Genomic DNA, 24,129 nt, shown 5'->3' on the forward strand with positions numbered 1-24,129 from the left:
CATATATGTAGCACCAATTGGAGATCAGATGCTTTTGGGAATAGACTTCTTAAGGAAGCAGGGCATATCGCTCGACTTGCATAGGAATCAATTGTCCATTCACGGGGAGGTCATCCAAATGTCATGGGGTCAGGCCAGTTCATTGCCCCAAACAACTGAGGTACGGGCAGGAAAGAATCACACAGTCCCAGCCAATTCAGTTCAAAGAGTCATGGGAGTGTTAGCCAAACCCATGGGTTGAGAATACATCATTGAGGCAAAGGCTGAGGGCTGTTTGCTCATACCCAGAACCTTACATGATGTAGGTCAAGATCCGGTGTTGTGTCTGATAAACCTCACCGATAGTCCCCTGGTGATCTCAAAAGGGGATCTACTAGCCCAAGCTCAGGAAGTCGACATGGGGGAACCCCCGGGCCCTAAAGTGTGCAAGATGGGGGTTGCTGGAGATGTTAAGGAAAAATTGTTGCCCCAACACTTACAAGAGATGTTCACCAGGTCCTGTGAGGATTTGTCTAAGGGGGAGGAGGAGACCTTGTGTTCCCTGTTACAGGAATTTCAGGATGTCTTTGCTAGCAGTGACTTAGATCTGGGCCATTTCACGGCCTTGGAACATGGCATTGACACCGGGAATCACCCCCCCATTAAACAGCGAATGCGGCGCACCCCCTTAGGTTTTGCCCAAGAAGAGGAGGCTCATTTGGAAAAAATGTTACAATCTGGGGTAATTCAGCCATCCGTATCGGAGTGGGCTTCTGCCCCAGTCCTCATACGGAAAAGGGATGGTAGCGTTAGGTGGTGCGTGGACTATAGGAGGGTCAATGGGGCCTGTTCCCGCCAAATCTTTGCACTCCCCTTAGTAGAAGAGTGCCTAGACACCCTAGCAGGAAATGTGTGGTACTCCAAGCTGGATGCCAATTCGGCGTATTGGCAAGTCAAAATAAAAGAGGAGGACCGGCCAAAAACGGCTTTTATCACCAAATATGGGCTGTTTGAGTTTGCACGCATGGCTTTCGGGCTATGCAATGCCCCAGCCACATACGCCCGGGTCATAAGCCTTGTACTCTGGGGGTTAACATGGCGGGTCGTGTTGGCTTTTTTGGATGACATATTAGTCTTGGGAAGGGATTTTGGGGACCACTTGGCAAACCTGAGGGTAGTATTTGAAAGGTTTAGGACGTACGGGCTCAAACTAAACCCCAGGAAGTGTGATTTATTTAGAAAAAAGGTAGAATTTTTAGGGAGGGTGGTAGGTCCCGAAGGGATGGAAATTGGGCCGGGATATGTAAAAGATGTAAAAAACTGGCCAAAACCCCGGAACTCAAAGGAAGTAGAACGGTTTTTGGGATTCGCAAACTATCACAGGGCCTTTATAAAAGACTATACTAATATAGCCTTACCCCTTCAAGCCATAACCGGAAAACGCCCCTATTTCTGGGGAAACGAGCAACAACAGTCTTTCGATAGACTCAGGGAAGCCATGGTGTCAGCCCCTGTTCTGTCATTACCCAATGCCACTGATCCCTTTATCTTAGACACGGATGCTTCCGACAAGGCTATTGGGGCAGAATTATTGCAGGTCCAGGGGGGACAGGAACGGGCCACGTCCTATGCTAGCTTTACCCTTACCCCAGAACAGCAGAAATATTGTACTACCCGAAAGGAGCTGTTAGCCATTGTCAGGTTCACCAGGCTATTCAGACATCACTTGCTTGGGCGGAGGTTTACGGTTCGAACAGATCATAGTAGCCTCACTTGGTTAACGAATTTCAAGGAACCCCAGGGACAATTAGCCCGGTGGCTGGAAGAAATCAGTCAGTTTGATATGGAAATCAAACACCGGCCAGGGGCTAAACATCCTAATGCAGACGCTTTGTCTCGATTGCCTCAATATGGACCGTGTCCCGAGTTTCAAGTAGACAAGGTTCTAGCCAATTTGCCCTGTGGGGGATGTACCTACTGTGCCCGAGCTCAACAAAATTGGGGACAGTTCACAGAAAATGTTGATGATACCATACCCTTGGCAAAGAGACCCTATGGTAGTACACAACCCAAAGACACACGAGAACCAGTGGTGCAAATATCCCGGGTGTCTGTGTCAAAGAGGGGGGACGAATTAGCCATATGGTCAGAGGGTGAGGGTGACATCTGGGTGCAGGAAGTAGGAGGGGACCTAGGGGTTAACTTGGGCTACAGTCAGGAAGAGTTAAAAGAAAACCAAAGTAAGGACCCAGACTTAAAATGGGTGGTTCAATGGAGGAAAACAAAAGGGGAACCCTCGGAGGAGGAAATCTTCCTCAGCGGTCCCGCCCCCAAGTACTACTGGTTAAATCGGGAATTATTTGTCCTTAGTGGGGATGGTGTACTGTACAGGAAGGGGGTGAAAGGAGAGGCAGATAGGGTGGTCATTCCCCAAGTATCAAGGAAGGAACTCATGGAGTTGTGTCACGATATTCCTGCAGCGGGCCACCAAGGGGGGGACCGAACCTACCAAAGGATCAAGCCAAGGTATTATTGGAGAGGGATGAAGAAAGAGATTGAACAGTATGTAGCAAGTTGTGCTTTGTGTAGCCAAAACAAAAAGGCTACTCGCCCAAACCGTCACCCTATGGTGAAACATCACGCCGGGGCACCAATGGAAAGGGTTCATCTAGATTTTGTGGGGCCCCTCCCAAAAACAGAAAGGGGAAATGAACATATCCTCATGATGATCGATCAGTTTACCAAATGGGTGGAATGTGTCCCTCTCCCCGCCCAGGGCGCAGAACTAACAGCCCGTACGGCAGTGAATGAGTTCTTCTCCCGTTTCGGGAGTCCCTTTCAGGTATTCACTGATCAGGGGAGGAACTTTGAATCCCATCTGTTTAAAGCCATGTGTGACCTGCTTCAAATACACAAAAGTAGAACCACCCCATACCGCCCCTCCTCCAAAGGTCAAGTACAGCGTTGCAATCGAACGCTGATGGCTTCAGTGCGGTGCTTTGTGGGAAAAAATCAAAAGTCCTGGGATCTATTCCTTCCGCAATTAGCTGGTGCGTTCCGTGCTTCAGTCAGTAGAAGCACTGGGTTTACTCCTAATCATCTCATGATGGGCAGAGAAGTCAATCAACCTGCTGAGTTGATGTTCAGGGGGCCACAGGGGGAGGAAATTCAGGATAGAGAAAAATATGTTTCAGACTTAGAGGAGGCCATCCAAGGGGCACACGAGCTGGCCAGGGCCAACCTAAAAACGGCACAAGAACGCCTCAAAAGGGATTACGATCTCAAGGTGGTAGTCAAAAGGTTTAAGGTGGGGGATCTAGTGTACCAATTGGACACGGCCACCATCAAGGGAAAATGTCGGAAACTGACACCATCTTGGAAGGGCCCTGGGGTGGTGGTGGAAAGTCTCACTCCATATCTTTACAGGGTCAAAATGAAAACAGCAATGGTGGTGGCCCATCATGACCGGATTAAGTTGTGTAAAGATAGGGAGGTCCCAAATTGGTGTAAAAAACTACAAGCCCAAGTTTTAAGTAGAAATTGGAAGGAAATAGAGGAGTTGGAACCCAAGGGAAAAAGGGGAAAAAACATTTATTGCTCATGCCGGGGACCAGATGATGGGGGTCTCATGATTAGATGTGACGAGTGCAGGGAATGGTTCCATGGACGATGCGTGGACATCACTCCTGAGGAGGCGGACAGAATGGACGCCTATCAGTGTCCTGGATGTTCGGTCTCCACAGAGGTGCACGTGTCCAGTATCTCCCTGCACTCTAAGGTAAATCTATTTCAGATGAATAACAACACAAACAGTATTGACAAAACAGGGGATGGAAGCCAGCCACCTTCTCCAGAGCAGGCCTCCGTCACAGAGGTGACGGAGGAACTGGTAGTGTGTGTGTCGGAGGAGGAGCTGAGGCAGCTGGACCCTGAGGTCCAGGGGAGCCCAGGGGCTGCCGTAGAGGTATGTGGGGGGTCCGAAGGGGGGTCTGAAGGGGTTGAGGGGAAGGGGGAGGTGAAGAAGACCAAGAAGAAGAGGAAGTCGAGGACAAACAAGAAGAGCAGAGCTGCCAAGAAGAAGGCCACGGCAGCAACCTCACCTCTCCTGACAACCTCACCTCAGGGGGTGGCTCAGGGTCAGGAGGTGTGTCGGGGCCAGTCTGGCTCCCCAGCTTCCGGTGAGGTGGCAACACCTCACTAAGGAGTTCAGGGTGAAGCAGTTGGTACTGGACTGTCTTGTCCAGTTTCTGGCTGTGAAACCCGGGGACCAGGCCTGGAAGGGCACATTCTCGCGGAGCACGTGGCCGAGGTGTTCCGTGACCTGGTAGTCTCCGACCCAGGGTTAGCCCGGGTGCGTCTCACATCGCTGAGCACACTCTTCAGGGCCCTGGGGGGGGGGGGGGGGGGGGCTGCTGTTGGGGACCCCATCCATTGGGTGATAAGCCAGCTGGAGACTGTGGGGCTGACTCCAGAGGACTTGACCGCTGAGTGGGGAGCCATGGCAGCAGTGTGCCAATTGGCGCGGTGGGAGGTTCCGCGAACCTTTACACTGTCACCAATAAACTCACCTGCAGTCCTTATGCATTGGAGGGCGCAGGTGGAGTTGATGGCTTTACTACAGGAACATCAGCGTCAGGCCTTTCTGGGGAAGGTTAACCTTAGCTCCAGTGAGCCGTCCCAGGCGAGCTCCTCTAGTGAGCAGGGGAGTCCACCAGCCAAGGCAGGAGTTTTTAGCCGGCTGGGGGCTCCGGTTTGCACACAGGGGACTCCCAGGCCCATGGGGCAGGTTGGGGCGTTCAGTTCCACGGGGCCCTCTCCCAGGTCCATTCCCTCCCTCATGTCCCTCCCCACCCGGCCTGTACCCTCCCTCATGTCTCTTCCACGTCCTGGTCCCAGCAGGTCACTTCCAAGTCTAGGGTCAAGAGGCTCATCCTCATCTGCGGGGGCACAGGGATCAAAGTACCCGGGGAATCCCTCAGGGAGTAGGGGAGTGGAGTCTCAATTGTGCAGGGATCTTCCGGAGGCATTTGACAGCCATATGCATCTGGATAGGTCCCTGACCAAGATGGGGCTGCCTCCTCGGACATCTCTGGGTGATTTCCTAAGGGTGCGGTTGGACCCTGTCCCTGTGGATCCAGTCAAGCTGGCTGGAGGGGTTGCAGTTTTCTGCAACCCGAAGACTTGGCCCAGTGTGCCTTTGAGGCTGGAGCCAGGGTGGGTTGGAGCAGTGGGAATCCACCCAAAGAGTGCTGGGCAGTTTGAGGACGCCGTTCAGCACCGGTTCCACCAACTGGTGTCGCACCCAAGTGTGTCCGCCCTTGGAGAGGTGGGGGTGGATTACACTGTGGAGGAAAAACTACACGCCCGGCAGATATCGACCTTGCGATGGGCACTCCAGTCCTGCCGCTTTGACCAGCCTGTGGTCTTGCACATTCGGGGTTGCAGACTGGATAGGGTTCACGCCCGAGCCCATCGCGAGGTCTTAGAGGTTCTGAAGAGTGTGGTAGCTAATCCGCTGCAGTTAATTCATCTTCACTGTTTCCAGGGGGGGATTGCTCAGGTGCGGGAGTGGCAAGACTCATACCGCAACGCTTATTTTGGGTTTGGTATGGGTGTCAGGTCCTTTAACTCTGAGCAGAAGGAGGCCTTGAGGTCGGTGCCCCCATACAGGATTCTCTTGGAGAGTGATGCCCCTTACTTCCCCCCACCAAATGCAGGGCATGGCCACCCTCATTACCTTTATGAGGTGGCAAAGGTGGTGGGGACAGTGAGGGCAGAATCACCGAGGGAAATTGTACGGGTGGCCCACCTTAATGGTAGCCGTCTGTACGGAGTTAACCCGTAGGTGGGCAACTCCCAACATGTACATAGCAACAGAAAGGCCCGTTGGCCAGTTACAATTGTTAAATGAATTTACAGCCCGTTGGCTCCTAAATTAACCATAGTTATAGCCAGTTGGCTCTTAGTAATGAATTTGAGGGCCCGTTGGCCAAAAGGGGAGGATGTATATATGCGTAATCCTGGGGTGTGTGACATGGGGATCCCGAGGGTGAGGGGAATGGGGGGTGACCAACTGTAGTTCAGTCTCCATAGGGCATGGGTGGGGGCGGGTTTACTGTGTTTCTGATCCTGTTTTTGGTATGTTCCCTACTGATTTCCCTAGCATGATCTTTTGTTTTTACCCGGGGGTAACCCCTTTTGTACAAAGTTGGGGGGAGTGTAGTACCTCAGGGTCATTGGTGGTGCTCCACATTGGAGGCAGATCCGGAAGACGAGAGAGCCTCGTTTCGGATCTGCCGGCAGTCGAAAAACCTAGAGCAGAAGCCAAAGCACGCTGATTCTAGCCGACCCAGAGAATAATTAGATAACCGTCTAACTGTACTTGCAAGATAGCCAGGGTAAGTTTTGAGAAAGCTTACAACTACAAGTGTTGCTAACTGTATACTACACGATACATGTAACACATGTTAAGTCATGTCGTAAACCAGATACTAGTACATAATTATAATCGTATTTTTTATATAATATTTTATTTGTTCCTGGTTATTAAATGATTTGCAATAACAATAGTGATATATAGTACCGATAAAAAAAACTATTCAAATAAACTCATCATACGTACCAGGATAAATATTCATATTTACGCCAGACGCGCGCTTTGTCTACAAAAGACACATAAGTTACGCTCGAATAAAAACATGTTCAAAAGGCCAAATAAAATACGAAGTTAAAGAGCATTGAGGACCAACAAATTCCTAATCGTTTTGCCAAAAACAGCTAAAGTAATCTATTCCTAAGGTAAAAAAGCCTTATAGTTTTTCAAAGTGCTGACTACTGGGCTGGTGATACCCTTCGGGGTAAAAAAAAATATGATTTAAATACTATTTTAAACTATGATATGAATTAACAGAATTAACAAATTGTACACAAGAAACTAAATTCAAGACATTGTGAAGAAATATTTCACGTGAACGCAGAGCTGACTTGCAAATCCAGAAATTTAATTTGTTTCATTACATGCCCAACATGTGAAAAAATACGTTTGGAAACTTAGTGCAAGATAACGTGTCCACAAACATCAAATATGCCCCCGTACTTACGCCAACAGAAAATAAAAAACTACAAATGTCGCCGCGATAATGGGGAATACACAAAAACTCTGGAGAAACGATTTATTAAGACATTCAAAGCAAAACTAAATGCATAAAAGAAGTGCGCAATTTATGCACAGCAATAACGTAACGGTAACGTTATTTGGTTACATATATTGATACGTTCAGTGAAGGGTGAAAATGTTATAACAATGATGCAAATATTGTATTATCTACATGTACCTCATCTAACCTAATTTTTGTGAATTTTTATGAATATATATATATATATATATTTATTTACATGAACATGTATATATCCCATTCACGCAAATCTGATTCTTCGGTCGGATATTTTGTACCTCAACATTCTTGAGACGAAATGCAGATCTTGCGCAGAAACATAACCAACGTTTATTTTTGTTGTAGATGAGAAATAAATTATTTGAATTTGATCAGGTTTAGATTATTACAAAATGAGCATTGGTTGCACACAGTTCTTATTTAAAGCCTATTGGAAATGCCAACACTGGCTCTTTGTAAAGTTTTACATACTATAGGTTTTTATTAAGTATCAATATCTAGTGGACGACATAAACTCTTAACGGCTTCCGAGTTTGCTCTATTTTTACTACCTCTTTTCAATTTTCAGTAGGTTTCGGATTGTACAAATTTGTTCTCTGACATCACTAAAGAGAAATTATTTGTCGAAATGCTCGTTTGTGCAGTTAAATTGATACCGTTATTGCTAATACAAGTTGATGAACTATAGATTTGTACTGATTCGATTTGTTCCTGTATAATTCCGTTGATATGTATAAAGTGCTTAAATATATAAAAAAATAAATTGTAAGGGTTCCGCGGAACCCAGTGTCTCGCATATTTCTGCTGTAAATCGCAGGCTTAACAATAATGATGAAAAAAATCAATAAAAATATTCCTCTTGTTACTATTTTATGATTGTAAGAAAATCTAAGTCCCTTTAAAAGTAAATTACAGAAAAAAACAGAGTAATCTTTTTACAAACTTTACTTCTGGATACAATCTTATGATCATAAATAAGCTTCTGTCCAAGTTTGGTACAAACCCAGGATAGTTTAAGAAAGTTATTAAAATTTCAAAAACTTTAACCATAGAGTGAATGTAATGGTTCCCCGCAGAAAAACTAAGTCCATTTAAAAGTAAAATATGGAAAAAATGGATTTATTTATTTACAAAATTTACTTCTGGATACTATGTTATTATCATAAACAAGCTTCTGTCCAAATTTGGTACAAACCCAGGATAGTTTAAGAGTTATTAAAATTCTGAAAACTTTAACCGCAGAAAAAAACTAAGTCCATTTGTCAGTAAAATACGGCAAAAATGGAATTTTATTTTTACAAAATTTACTACAGAGTGAATACTTGTTGACGCCGCCGACGACGGAATATAGGATCGCTTAGTCTCGCTTTTTCGACTTAAGTCGAAGGCTCGACAATAAATAGAAAGGGCCAGCAATCCTCGTATGTTTAATATCAAATACGATTAACTGTCCTTCTGGTATCTTTCGTTCCTCTTTTTTCCCCTATGACTTTTTACGTCTTACAATACAACCATCGAAGTGCTTTTCTTAATTGGCCAAAAAAAGAAAACTCTAGTATAACAGATCTGAAAGCGAAGGATGCATCAATATAAAAAATGGACCTAGAAAATTGCAAAAGCTAAAGCAGAAAGTATCAAAATTTTAACGTATGTTGAATTTAAGGAATACCATCTTTAAGCATTTCTCCATATCATCATTTCCTGGTGATTTTATTTACAAATTGTTTTAATTTAAAAATAAACTAAATAAGGATGATAACTTTAACAAATTCGGTGTCCGACTCGCTTTTTGGGATTTACCTTCATCAGGAAGTTTCTTTCTGTCAAAATATATCTTCCATTGCACCACAAATTCTGTCCCCAATCCAAAATAGACAGTGCATTTAAAGGTTCTATTTACAACAGTAAATATGAACATTTTAGAAAGAGAAGAACATGATGCCTTTCCATTACCGGAGTGCCTTATAAAACGGAGGTACATATGTTCAGTCCTCAAACATTTAATTTTAGATCAAATGGAAATAAGTTTTCTAGAAGGTGTGATTCATCCAGTGTGGAACCTAAAGGTGAAATTAAGCAGTTTAGTGTTATATGGCTATAATAATATGAAAATAAGTTTAATTCAAAATATACCCAGTTCACATAATATCTGATTTGCACACGAAACTTATTATTTTGGACACGGAAGCTAATTATTTTGCATATGTAGCATTAACTAATGTACTGAATTTATTTTAGAGGGGACAAGGTGACCGATCACTTTTTATGGCGCTTTATCATGGTTAATCCAAGCTTTTTGCCTGTTTCCATCCACAATTTGTCTGGGGGCCCACGCCTTTTCACGTTCCCAGAGTCGTATCTGGTAAGGAACATTGATTTAGATATTATCTATGTTCATTAACAAATTTGCACACAACGTCACTAGTTAACCTTTTTTCGTTACGTTGTTTCAGCATGAAATCGCTTGTCTAAAATTCAAAAACTTGTGGATACAACATTCAAGATAAATCAAATCTGTAATGACAATTTTCGGAAGATCCTTCGGTTATGGCATATTGACATTTTTTTTTTTAAATAATTGTCTTGGAGCTATAGTAAATGAGGTAAATCCAGAAAAGTGCACGGGACGCATAACTTAAAGTGAAATTTTTTTTTAACACCTGGTCGATACTGTTGCAGTTGGAATGAACTCAGAAATTACTAAGAAGCTAAGGGTTTCACTCCCTCAGATAAAATTGACCTTAAATGGATTTGGCTATTATTTCATATTAATGATAACTTTCAAGTCAACACAGAAGTGCTGATAAATCCTCTGGTTTCTAATATTCAGCATTGAAGATTTCTAATAAAGTTAAATCAAGGAAAGCAATTCGGTCGCAAACAAAATATTAAGTATTACTTCATTTTATTTTCCTGATAAATTTGGACACAATTTTTTTCCGATTTTCAGCTAAGAAATATTGGAATAAAAATTATTAAGTTGAAATGTACTGGCAAGGTGAGCATCACAAAGTCTTCCTTTTTCCCATTTACTTATGATTGTGCTGATCCAGAGATGTAAAAAGAATAAGTTATTTTTATTGAAATTCAAATAGCATATAAAAGACAAGTTATTTTTTACGTAATGATAACACTATGTGTACCAAACAGTCCATAAACTCAAAAAGAGTTACTGCACTTGCCCCAACAAATAAACCAAGTGCTCCTCCAACATCACCTGCAAATGAAATAAATTGATAGAAATACATAACAGTATCTTAAAATATCAAGAAAGAGATAGAACTTTCTCGTGTGTATTTAACGTGTATAATAAAAATAAAAATGATAAATCATTTGACACCTAAATTAATGTTCTGAATATGAGAAGTTTAATATAACTTGATGGATCCAAACATTTTTTGAACTACAAATTATTTTTTTTTGGTGGGGTTCGTGTTACTCAGTCTTTAGCTTTCTATGATGTGTTAAGTATAATGTTGTTTCCCTTAATATTTTTTTTCGTTTTTTGTCATGGCATTGTCAGTACGCTTTTGAATGTCCCATTGGTATATTTCGTCTCACTTTTATAGCGTAGACTACCTTTGATGTTATAGTCCTAATACCATTTCTCTAATTTGATAAAATTAAAGGCAGGATATTGTGAAATTTATATAAAAAAATGGTAAAGAGTTTTAACAAAATTATGAAAATAGAGTTTTGATATATAAAAAGCTTCTGTTCAAATCTTCGCTAAACTCCATGAAAGTTTGACAAAGTTCGTATCTGAATATTAAATGTAAAACAAGCTAAGTCCTTATATTACTATATATCATGAACCCATTTCTCATAATGCCATAATGTTTATATATTTGATAGAATTGTATGCAACTCTTGGCAAAACAATAATTCAAAAAGCCTCGAAAATACATTTTTCGCCAATCCTGCAAAATTAGTTCATTAGAAAAATTAAGGAATCCACAGCATATAACACCTGTATTTTTTTTTTCAATACTAACTAAAATATTATGCTAAATCAAAATCAAGGTCTAAGCAGAATAAAAGTGGCAGTAGCTTATCTATGTTCAAATCTCAGAATCTCGTATAAACACCAAAATTGTAACTTTAAAAAATTCATAAGAATTGAATGACCTGTTTGCCATATGATTTGGACGTTCAGTTGTAATAATTATTTAACCTGGTGTAACTGGCACTTCACTGTACTTAAGCGAATATATCACTGTCAATTATTACAATCATTTGAAAAGACTTTATATAGTTTATGATGTAGCATTCTGTTATTTTTTCATATGTTATTTCGATCACGTGACTCAAAGAGTATACCATATACCTGAAGCCTTTTTCACAAGTATATCACGCTATGTTTCTATTTATATATTGACGCAATATCTAAAAATACAATGTGAAAATACACAGAAAGAACATTGGTGTTCATTTCCGGACACCATCACGAGTTGGTTGACCGTTATGGAATAACTGTTACACAGATGATATCGGATATGTTTCTTACATCCCAACTATAATCCCCGTCCCTTTCCAAGAATGTGACCTACCGAATTAGACTATTTACCGGATTTGTAATAACATGAGCAACACGACGGGTGCCACATGTGGACCAATATCTGCCTACCCTTCCGGAGCACATGAGATCACCTTCTGTTTTTGGTGGGGTTCATGTTGCTCAGCCTCTAGTTTTCTGTTTTTTCTTGAGTACTATGATTTGCCTGTTTGACATTTTTAGCCTTGGCGTTTTCAAGTTATTTTCGATTTTATCAGTTTGACTGTCCCTCTGGTATCTTTCACCCCTCTTCCATAATTCACTGTTAACACATATGTTATATAACTGAAGGACTTTCATTCAGTCAATACGCTATCTAAATAGACCTCTTATATACAGACACTTGGACGAAGTCCTTGTTCATATAATCTGAACAAGTCCTTATTTTACGTGTTTTTCGTCAAAAGTCCATAATAGATATAAATATCTGAAAAACTTCACCATTTAATACCTCTATTTGAATACTTACAAAAAAATGCCCATAAATCATAGGCTTCTTGTTGTTTTATTTCCATAAAGCTCAGCTCTCTGAAGAAAATATCTATCGGCAGAAAGTTGGTCCTGCAAAATAATAATACTATCATGAAGTCTTGTTGTGTTATACAATTAAAATAATAATCAGAACTTCTGTGGTATCCAGTAAAGGTGGACAACAAATGGTGTATTGCTAAAGTGTAAGTCATAGATTTATACATGATTCACTGCCAGTGGTAATTTGTTATCAAAGATACCAGAATTATAATATTGTAAGCCAGACGCGCGATTTGTCTACATAAGACTCATCAGTGACGCTCAGATCACATCATAGTGATTTGAAGTATGTATAACTGCATTTGAACAAATGCATTAGTCAATTCTTCAAAAATATTATACCATTTTTAAAAAAGAAACGGAGTCCAGCTACACAATTAATGTCTTAAGTATAAATTGTAAGTCTACAAACTTGGAATTCAACTATAATGCACATATACATCTTTCAGTGTAGAAGAATAGAACAGTCATACAATAGTTTTTCAAAGTTTTATATTATATAGACTTTTTCAAAAAATATCATATGAGTGTCAAAACCCAATTATGGAGCTGCAAATATGGTTATAATTATATTACATGTAATCTACATTATTATCTTTAACTTTGATTGTCTGACGATAACTGAGCAATTCAGTATAAGAAACAACGCCCAAAACTGCACTAACTAATAACATGACAATGTTCAAACATTGCAAAAAAACAAAAAAAAACGAGAAGCTATAGATTACTTTCAATTTCATGGTTGTAGCATATATTTTGATATTATAAGAATAAGAATTTAATGTCTTCTTTTTATAATTTATTAGGTTTGTGAAAGAGTTGAATGTGTGGACATATTCAATATGAAGTTTAATTAATAATCCCCCAAAAACAAAAATAAAATAAAACAAATTAGTGGCAACTAACAACTTACCTAAATAAAGGATCATATTAGTCAAAATTAACATTCATATAAGAGATTATTTAATAAGATTTAGATTTTAGAATTTTTCCACTAAATTTGAAACTGGTTATGAAATCATATTGTAAAACACACTTACTTGTTAAAGTTATCATCAATTCTCGTTTGTTTCTTGAATAAATTCAAGTCTTCATATAACTCATCAAATCGTTTTTCTAAATTTGAAATACCATAAACGACATCACTTGGTCTCCACCACCATTGAGCTAAATTGAAAATGTTACCAGATCCTCCATATCTATGCCCATTTTTAAAATATGTTAAATGAGATTTTGAAAAAATGGATTTGTTCACGGAATCATAAAACGTCTTCATATTTTCATCGTAGTTGATCACTCTCCAGATTTCGGCTATTGGCTCTTTATTTTCGGACAATTTATCATATACAGTATTTTGTATTCTTTTCAATCCATCAAAATCTGATACTATTCTCGCAATGCTTAATTTGGTTAAGCGTGATTTTATGTACAAATCATCTTTAGTGATATTCGGTTTGACCAAGTAGTCTTGCAATAACAGTAAAAACTCTGTTAAATCAGGCTTTTCTACAAGTTTTGTTTTAAATTGGTTATATTTTTTCAAAACGAATTCCATTGATTTCAAATACTTATCTGTCAAAGAGGTGAAATTTTTCAAATTTGTTTTTAATATTTCAAGTGGTCTATCAAGACATTCCTTATAGAAAACACGTTTATTGTACAAGAAAGCTTTACAGTTGTCTTTGTAATTTTTGCTGAGTTCAGACATGCGCTGTTCATTAAGATTTCCAGACTCCATCACACTCTTTAGCAACGACAAGTATTCATTCATACTCACACGTACACTTTCAATATTTCCATCTACTGCTGACGAATATTTCTGAGAATATTCAATATAATGGCGCATGGAATCTCTAAGTAACTTTTTTGGGACAATAAACATATTGTAGCTCTCGCTATAGTTTTTAAACGAGTAATGAAAAATAGGTTTTCCTGAGCTATACGAATTGAAAAGTGTTGATATATTATCAGCAGCGTTGTCAAGATTTTCCAATTTGCTTTGAAGAAACAGCTGTGTTGTGTAAAATAAAATATTTGATTGGCTCTCACGATTCTTCACGGATAAGGACATCAACGTATTTTCAACAATTGATCTGATTTCATTGTATCCTTGACACACATTTGATATCGTTTCTTCTTCCATTTCTTGACGAGCCAAAATAAAATTATATTCTAGGTTGTATATCTGAAATAAAAATAATTCTTTCATCTTTTCTATACATTTCCGATCATAATCTAGCATTTTTGAGAACTTTGTTTTCCATTTATACATAAGCATGTCATGACCAATCATCATTTTATAGTTTTTATACTCCTGCATAAAGTTGGTACGTATTCGATTGAATACTTTACGTCTGACTACATTTTTTCTGTGTTTTATTTCAACTGCTTTTTGCACTTTGGCTTGTAAAGTGAGATTTCCATGTATTTCAGCGCCACTAGATTGAATACTTGTCTGTTTATTTCGATCATCATCTTTTTCCACGGTTGAAGCATAAGACATCAACGGTTTATATAACCTGGCGGAACAAGGTGCAGGGCAGTTGCAATGCAAATTGTAATCAAGGTATGCCAAATCTGCAAGCAGAGGTAATCTAATAAACACATTTATTATAATAAGACTCAAAGGACCTTTATAAAATCCACGCTGTACTTTTTTTTAAATAATAATCTATGTTACTTTTATTTTGATATTTTATAGGGCCCTGTTCAAATAAATGACAGAAAAACAAAGACTATACAACTTTACTCTAGCACGAAGCTTTCTTTACTCTTTAAAAAACTGTAAATTTTTTCGATATGAGCTTTTCATGTAATATAAGTTAGGCTATCATTTATTGTATTGGATAAATTATTGTTCTTAGGTGTGATTTTTTTGTATAAGACTTTTTTTATCATTCGTTATTTGTCAGTGTTGTTTCAATTTATTTAAGTTTTTTTTTTTATAAAAGATAACGTTCTCATTTTGTATACAAGGTAAACTTGTATACAAAAACAAAATAGGAAATAGGAAAAACAAAACACCATAATAATATAAGTAATTTATGAATGTGTAATAATAATATTAATAGTATCAACTTTACTGCAACAGATTTGCATTTCGACAATTAATTTCCTCTTGGATTCTAGAACTCAAAATACACATATCCCAAAACTAATGAAGAAACAATGAATGGTTGATCAAATCCCCAAAAAGACCTTAAATATAGCAAAAATCAGTAAGGAATCACAGCTTTCCAAGAGGAAATTATAATTCCTTATTTAAAGGATTTCCTAAATTTTAAAGCTGCAAATTCCAATAAAAAAATATTGTACTTACAGGAAAGATGTCGTTCCCCCACCCCCGTTTCTCGCAGCATTATTTTAGTGTTTTAGCGTATACAATTTCCAGTTGAAGCATGTATCATAGAAGCCAATTTGGTTGTATATTGATTGAATAAGTATATACTTAATAGCTCTCGCGTAACTCTTTATAGTGTGGCACTCATCTTGTGTTTTATTATGCTGATATGCTGTGTATTTTATATCTGGTAAGATTTTAATGAAGTTTATGTCTTGTCTTGTCTATTTTGTTTGATTACATAGGAAGAATGAATAATTGACGTGTGTGATTGTAAAAAAGATCAAGTGAACAGCGATGAAGATTGTTGTTAATTTGACACTTATAGATTAAAGAAAATCGTAGATAAAACTTTGTTCCAAACAAAAATGGAAACTTTTCTAATGTTGTGAGAAGAACGCAAGAATACTATTTAAGGTAGCAGAATACAAAGATTTTTTTCACTCCCAATCAGACAACTTTAAACTAATGTAATTCATTTCATCCTTTTTTATATTTTATAAATGAGGTAACAAATGAAAGAAGAAAGATTAATCTTTCAAATTGTGATTTCATAATGACGTAATTATTACATAATTAATTATTATGTAATTAGTTGCCATATTGTGATGGTCACACTTGAATTAATTTAGCGTCTAAGTAATTCATAGCATCCCAAAATATTTTATAGATTTTTATACAACACATATTGACCTCCAAAACTGTGTCTCAGATTTCAAAAACATCAATAGAACAAATTTTATACCCAATTGAATTTAGTGGTCTCTTTTGAATCGATGTTGCCAACTTCATTGAAGATTTATGAGAGAATGTAATACATTTAGAAAAATCTGAGACACGGTTTTGGAGTTCAAACTGTGTTGTAAGAGAATCTATAAAATATTTTGGGATGCTATGAATAACAAAGAAGCTTAATTCATTCAAGTATGGACATCACAATATGGCAACTTCTTACATAACAATTAATTTTGTAATAATTATGTCATAATGAAATTAACTCAATTTGAAATATTAATCCTTCTTCTTTCTTTAAATGTTACCTCATTTATAAAATTTAAAGAAAGATGATTGGAATTACATCAGTTTAAAGATGTCTGATTGGGGATGAAAAATCTTTGTATCGGGTTATCTTAAGAAACATAACATTTTGTCAGAATAGAACTCCTATAATTTGTGTTCTTTCGGTTCCGATGCAGGAATGCAAATTCATAGTCGTTAAAATTATTTAAAAGTGAAGATGCAAAGCAGGCAAAATTCAAACATAATATTACAATTTGTTCTTTATTCCAATTCATTACTTCAGTATATATTATTCTTGATATATACTAGTATTCATATTGCTATCTTTTTTGACAATTAGTTCTACAATATTTGATATCTAATAGTTTACATTACATACATTGTTCTAGTGTATAAACTATCATGAAATGATTCTTTTTCAAAACTACTGTTTAACAACTTACCATATTTTTTCTGATAACAATGCAAGTACTTTTTAATAGAACATGGCTCGATTTTATCTGAAATATTACATGATGTTAGAACTAAAGCATAAGATACACACACATTAAAAAACATCATTTCTATTTTCTTATTCAAAACATCACAAAATCCATCGATACTACATCATGTACATGTGGTGCATATCTTTAGGTAAACAAATATAAATAAAGAAAAATGTCAAGGAATAAACTTTTTTTTCAAATATAGCTGAAATGTTCAAAGGAATCAAATAATCACACTTTTTTATTTTCTATTTGAAAACACATATATTTATGCCCCACCTACGATAGAAGAGGGGCATTATGTTTTCTGGTCTGTGCGTCCGTTGGTCCGTCGTACCGTTCGTTCGTCCGTCCGTCCGTTCGTTCGTCTGTCTGTCCCGTTTCAGGTTAAATTTTTGGTCAAGGTAGCTTTTTTGAAACTTGAAACTTAGTACACATGTTCCCTATTGTATGATCTTTCTAATTTTAATGCCACATTAGACTTTTTACCCAAATTCACGGTCCACTTGGGACACATTCTTGTTTATAAGATATCTTATATAGTTTATCATATACCATATTGCTTATATTATCATATTGAGCATGGAAAATTATATTGCGAGTGGGGCATCCGTGTACTTTGGACACATTCTTGTTAATCGTATATGAATTGGGCATTTCATGGCTTTTTTCCATAAAAACAAGAGCACATTGACTCTCGTGGACATTTGTTTCATTGCTTATAATACCACATCGCCCAATATTGGTAAAGAATTGTTATGAATTAGTTTTTATTTACAACTATATTACTTGTTATCTGAAGAATAGTGTATCCGATTGAATAGTTTGTTTGAATTTTATTTCACAAGGGATAGTTATTGACTACTTGAATGACTTGTAACATAAGCCTAGTTTTTGGTCGTTATAAAGCCAAGCGGCATATACAAATTTTACTTTGTCAGTAAACCCATGTTTTTGCAATATCTAAAGTCATCTTACATTGAGAAATATTTCCAGATTCAGTGTGTTTGTAATTTCCTCTTTGAATTCTTCATATTGTCGGAAAAACATTGCCGGTACCTTTTTATGGTTGATATTATGAGCTACAGTTTAGTACGGATTTATTGTAGCTACAATCTAGTTCTATTCCGCCAAGGTTTGACGTTGACTCGCAACGAATAACGCGATGGGTGACACTTACAAAACGGGAACTGAACACCCTCACGGAGTTCATAACCGGTTTTTTGTGGAGTTCATTTTGCTCAATATTACTTTATAAGTTGTATACAGTAGGCCGTTATCTGTCTTTCTTATTTTGTGATTTTGCAGAAGAGTTGTCTTTTTTTATTTTACTTGTGGGGTCCCCCCTCCCTTGTTTTGTATCTTATGAATATCACTGTTATATACAAATAATAAAATTGTACCAACCATTATCTATTCAAACCAGTTAAAAATTGAATGTGGAAACTATTTCTTAAAGTCAATGTAATAAACATCTTTAATATATATTTTACAAAATAAAATATCAAGAAACATCAAAGTAACCATTATTAGTGTTGATGATGCCTGTGTAATCATTCTTCAGGACATTTATAATTAAAAAAAGAAAAAGCCACATCCTTTGGATATATATCGATCATTTGTCCAGCTTTTTTAATGACGTCTATATAGTGCTTTTATGTTAACACACTATCATACTTTCAGAGGAATATAAATTTAGTAACAACAAGAAAAAATTCGTAAGGGTTCCGCGGAACCCAGTGTCTCGCCTACTTTTGATGTAACTCCCAGGATCAACAAAAATGAGGTAAACAATCAATAAAAATATTCCTCTTGATACTATCTTTTGATTGTAAGAAGCTTCTGTCCAAGTTTGGTAAAAATTTCAGGATAGTTTATGAATCGAATAAAAGTTTTAAAAAATTTAACTGCAGACTGTATGTAATGTTAACTAGAAGAAAAAGTCCATTTATAAGTAAAATACAGATACACAGGTACCAAATATTCACAAAATTTCCTTTCTAGATACTAGCTTTTGATCATAAACAAGCTTCTGTCCAAATTTGGTACAAATTTAAAATAGTATAAGAAAGTTATTAGAGTTTTAAAAAATTTAACCACAGAGTGAATGTGTTGTTTCCTGGCAGAAAACCAAAGCCCATTTAAAAGTATAATACGGAAAAAAATGATTTATTTTTTTACAAACTTTCTGGTTTCTATCTTATGATCATAAAGAAGTTTTGTACAAACCCAAGATAGTTAAAGAAAGTTATTGAAATTTTAAAAACGTTAACCACAGAGTGAATGTCATGTTTCCCCGCTGAAAAACTTAGTCCATTTATGAGTAAAAAATAGAAAAAATGGAATTTTATTTTTGCAAACTTAACCTCTGGATACTATCTTATGATCATAAACAAGCTTCTGTCCAAGTTTGGTAGAAATCCGGTATAGTTTAAAAAAGATATTCAAATTTTAAAAACTTTAACCACAGAGTGAATGTAATGTTTTCCCGCAGAAAAACTAAGTCCATTTATAAATAAAATACAGAAAAAATAGAATTTTATTTTTACAAAATTTACTTCTGAATACTTTCTTAAGATCATAAACTTTAACCACAGAATGAATATTTGTGGACGCCGTCGCCGACGACGACGGAATGTAGGATCGTTTAGTCTCGCTTTTTCGACTAAAGTCGAAGGCTCGACAAAAAACAAAAGAATATGTTGTTCTACGATATTCTAGTAAGTAAATAAGAAAAAAAGTGAGGTCTATTTACTTTGAACATGTTTTCCAGAAGAAGCATGCACAGGGGACTCTGCTGGTACAAATTCTGGATCCTTTATATCTATATCTTCTTCATCATCTTCTTCTTCATCTTCTTCTTCATCATCTTCTTCTTCTTCTTCATCATCTTCTTCATCATCATTTTTCGGTTTAACTAAAAAAAATAGAAATGAACTGGTATGATAAAAACAAATCATGGAAAAACCGTTAAAGACATCAAGTGAAATTGTTTGTGATTACAAAATTTCTTTACTCTCCCAATTTTGTGTATCAGATGATGTCTGTTTTACTTTGTTGTCTTATCAAATTTAAATTCATACTAAGGGAATAACGGAGTACATATTGTTTTAAGCACAACATATGCCTGTGGCTTTCAGTTTTGTTACGGTACACCGTCTCCGATATAGCAAATACTAGCAAGATTCTTTTTTTTTACAGTATTAAGAACATTGTTGCACCAGCGGAACATGGTGTACAACGGACACATATTTTTGTTTTTTTTTTGTCTTAGAATTACATGTTGCTTTATCTTTTAATTTTTTTCTTGTCGAGTTTTATTGTTGGAGTTTTTTTGAATTTCTTTTCCTAATGATATATACTAGGTGCTTCGCTGTTTCTGAGAAAGTTTGCGAATTACAATGATGAGACCCTAATTTTAAGTCGTTGTTTTTCTTTCTTCGGTGTGCATTTTTTATGCCATTTTGTAGTTTCAGAGTGGCTATATGTCAAGTATGATATAGAACGATTTACTATGAGCTAAGGATTTCTAACCCATTCAAGAAACTGAAGGTTGCGGATGGTTTATACTCTTTACATGACAAATATGTCGTTGTTCCAGCAAATTTCTTGTTCTTTTTGTGATAATTATTCTTATTTCGTACAAAACACACTGTTTCTATCAGATACATACAGAAACGATATTATTTAAATGCTGGGATTTTTATCGACAATTTTTGTAGAGGTTGAAGGATTGATATTTCAACACACTCGATTATCGAAAGGATTCGTATTGTAAACCCTTAGTGGTCAATACGTATTTGTACTCGTATGAAGCAGAATATACTTAGAACCTTCTAAAAAGACAAAAAGAAACATCGCGTTTCGAAATTCTTAAATTTTACTTTCAGATATATTGATAATGTGCTTCAATGAATAACCGATATTTCAGTCAATACTTGCATCTCATATATATCTCAGTGAACTTGAAATAAGGGATACTACTGATACGAGAAGGACTGTTTCATGCCTTAATCGTTTCCTTAATATTGACACCGATGGACGACTTCAAACTAAAATTTATGACAAACGGGACAAGTCCTAGTCATATATTTTCCTATTATCAACAGTAGCAGCACATCCTCTGTTCATTCGTATAAAATTGTGAAAAGAAATGGAGAAAGTGTCAAAGCGATAACATCCCGACCATAGAGCAGACAACAGCCGAATGCCACAAATGGCTCATCGATGTAGCGAGAAACTCCCGCAACCGTAGGTGTCCTTCAGCTTGCCCCTTAAAAATATTTATACCAGTACAGGGATAATGGACGTCACACTAAACCCCGAATTATACAAAAGAAACTACAATAAAAAATGATGTTTATAAGATCTCAACCCTCCCCTATACATGTAGCCAATGTAGAAAAGTAAACGCATAACAATACGCACATTAAAATTCAGTTCAAGAGAAGTCCGAGTCCAATGTCAGAAGATGTAACAAAAGAAAATAAATGAAATTACAATAATAAATAAATAACAACAGACTACTAGTAGTTAACGGACATGCCAGCTTCAGACCTCAATTTAACTGATTGAAAGTTTATGTATGGTGTTTATCTCAGTTGATACTTTATGATCGTGCATGCTAACATTATACGGACCTTTGTTTACATGAGTGAGTATCTTACGCAGACACTGCTACAACAACGTTATAACGCATAAGGAGAAGAGGTTAAAATGACACTCAATAAATTTCATAGACACCATCACGAATTGATTGATCTTTACGATATGTCTGTGACTTAACTTAATAATGACAGTTTTACCACGTCTTAGATCGTTGTTTACCATTTAAGTCGTCTGGTCTGTCAAATACCGATTGTGACATATTCAAGATGACCGGTTTGCAGAGTGTCAATTCGCGTTGCTTTTAGGATTTTTTTTGGTATGTATACATCCAACATTCATGTTTTTAGTTATGATGTTTCGTTTGCAAATCTAGTTAGATATCGTGTTATGTCTTATCGTTGGTGATTTGAATTCTTTTATCAATTTCTATATGTATATAAAAGTGAAGATAACTAATCAGCTAGTTCATTTATATTATTTTTAACTTAAAGTAATTATATGCACAGGATGTATTTGATTTAACAGTTTTGATTAAGAAGAAAACCCGACATGGATGAAAAATACAAATAATTGCTGCAGTACAAACACAATTCTATATAGACAGTCGAACTAAATAGTTCGAAAATACAGAAAATAACACAATTAAAAACTGAATACCACTTTGACATTCTGTTTTGAGAAATTCACATATGACGTCACTTTTTGTGGCGTTGATACCTCCGTGTGATACTATTCATAATTTATTATGATGTTTTTGTGTTCTGTCGTTTACAAATGGCAGGCGTTTGTTGCTATTCTGTGAAGTGGTGTTATTAACATTGCCATAAAACCCGCTTCATCCAGCTATTTTATTCTTTGGATGTCTTGTACCAAATCAGCAATATTACAGTTTGTTATCAACTAGTTCGTTTATATGTATGTTGGCGTTTGCTTTTTGTGAAAGTTAAGCGGTTCTGTTGATACGTTGGTTTTTTTTCCTATAGTTGATGTGTTTGTTTCTCTTGGTTTTGGATTGTGATCGGATTTATTTGAAGAAAATCTATTTTTGGCTATAATTGTCCAGAGGTATACTGCTATTGCATTTATAGACACATGCCCTGACAATTCTTGTTTTTATTTTCTGCTATTTACTTTTAATATATACGAGAAGATTCTCTAAATAATCCCAATAAGTCATCTTGTTATTTTGATCCAGAAAACTGGTTTACCTTTTATATTGGCAATAATACCAAAACTTTGTGGGAAAAAAAACTATTGTCTGTTCTTCCAAATGTTTTGCTGAATAGGTCATCATTCATAGAAATGTTATGCAAAATTAAAAGCTTGGCCAATGACACCAAGAAATAAGACCATTCAATTATGTCAAAAAAATGTGCTATGTTGACCTGTTCTGATTTAAAGTAAACTCGTTCCTGTGTTATGCTTTTTTTTGCATGTATATAATTTATGGTGATTGTGTTTTTATTTAGAAAACAGCATATATTATGTAGAAGCTAGCATGGTCAGCAAGCCAACCATTATAGTTTGAAAACAACCGAAATAGGACAGTCCGATATTGCCCTGTCCCTCTATCAAAAACAGACATCCGAAATTGAAATGTACAATTTTATATGATCACCAGAAATTATAAATCTGCCAGATTCATATTTTTATAAAACGCTTCACTTACAAGCTAGACACACTGTCTATATTTTAATCAAATTGTCAGATATTTATAATAACTTTTTAATACTTTAATTATAAACCTGTTCTCCAAAATATCTTTAGAATACGAGTGAAAATGTGTAATTTGGTTCAATTTCACAAAAAAAAAATGTATTATTGCTTGAGACTAAGCAGAAAGCCAAACACGTTTACCATTGCTTTTTTTTTAATGGTATTGAAATTTGAGCAACAGCCCAATTACAAACAGGTAAATTATATTTGGAAGTTAGATGTCCGATTCACAGATACCATAAAAAAAATAATAATGCTTTTTATCATAAGTTCACAAAATTAAAAAGAAAGCCTCATCGAGTATGATTGTAAGACAAAAGCTCCAAATCATTTAACCCCAAGTATTGAATTGTAAGTACTTGTCTTATCTTTTGGTATCAGGTAATTGCTACAACCACATTTTCGTTCAGCAACTCTACTTAAACATTCAAACAAACAGTCATCCTTTGTATACTCTCTGCTGTAATTGAGAGGTTTATCCTTGCAATTCCCATAAGGTTTTTGTAAACTCTCGATCTGAAAAAAACCCAGAGTTTAGGTACATCAAAATACACTAGTGAAAAAGATTTTCTGAAATGAATACAATAAGAAACATAATTATTGAGTCATTGTTATTTCTTTGAGAAATTAGTTAATCAAAATGTTTTTTTGTCGGCCTACTGTGGCAAAGGTGCCTTTCCATATACAATTTGTAATATACCAATGAAAACGCAACTTGTT

General features: G+C 36.5%; 2 protein-coding genes across 2 annotated transcripts in view; one reads left to right on the plus strand and one right to left on the minus strand.

Moving 5' to 3' along the window:
- Positions 1-4,477: 4,477 nt before the first annotated feature.
- LOC134684554 (putative deoxyribonuclease TATDN2) lies at positions 4,478-5,824 on the plus strand. The gene has a single exon (XM_063543847.1). It carries the CDS (start codon positions 4,478-4,480, stop codon positions 5,822-5,824), a length of 1,347 nt encoding a protein of 448 aa, XP_063399917.1.
- A 4,392-nt stretch (positions 5,825-10,216) lies between these two features.
- The window catches only part of LOC134685567 (uncharacterized), a 30,134-nt gene continuing 16,221 nt past the window's right edge, over positions 10,217-24,129 (minus strand). The window contains exons 6-11 of the mRNA XM_063545361.1: positions 23,769-23,925; positions 19,841-20,002; positions 17,044-17,100; positions 13,281-14,817; positions 12,179-12,270; positions 10,217-10,371 (exon numbers count right to left, since the gene is read on the minus strand). Of these exons, the coding sequence (XP_063401431.1) occupies positions 10,265-10,371; positions 12,179-12,270; positions 13,281-14,817; positions 17,044-17,100; positions 19,841-20,002; positions 23,769-23,925 (2,112 nt within the window). The 3' untranslated portion in view covers positions 10,217-10,264. The remainder of the gene's footprint in view (positions 10,372-12,178; positions 12,271-13,280; positions 14,818-17,043; positions 17,101-19,840; positions 20,003-23,768; positions 23,926-24,129) is intronic.

This window comes from Mytilus trossulus, chromosome 9, assembly GCF_036588685.1.
Source record: "Mytilus trossulus isolate FHL-02 chromosome 9, PNRI_Mtr1.1.1.hap1, whole genome shotgun sequence".
Classification (NCBI taxonomy): Eukaryota; Metazoa; Mollusca; class Bivalvia; order Mytilida; family Mytilidae; genus Mytilus; species Mytilus trossulus.

What these genes read in the sequence shown, in the direction of transcription:
- LOC134684554 (XM_063543847.1), top strand. Translation starts at nt 4,478, where the DNA reads ATGGCAGCAGTGTGCCAATTGGCGCGGTGGGAGGTTCCGCGAACCTTT.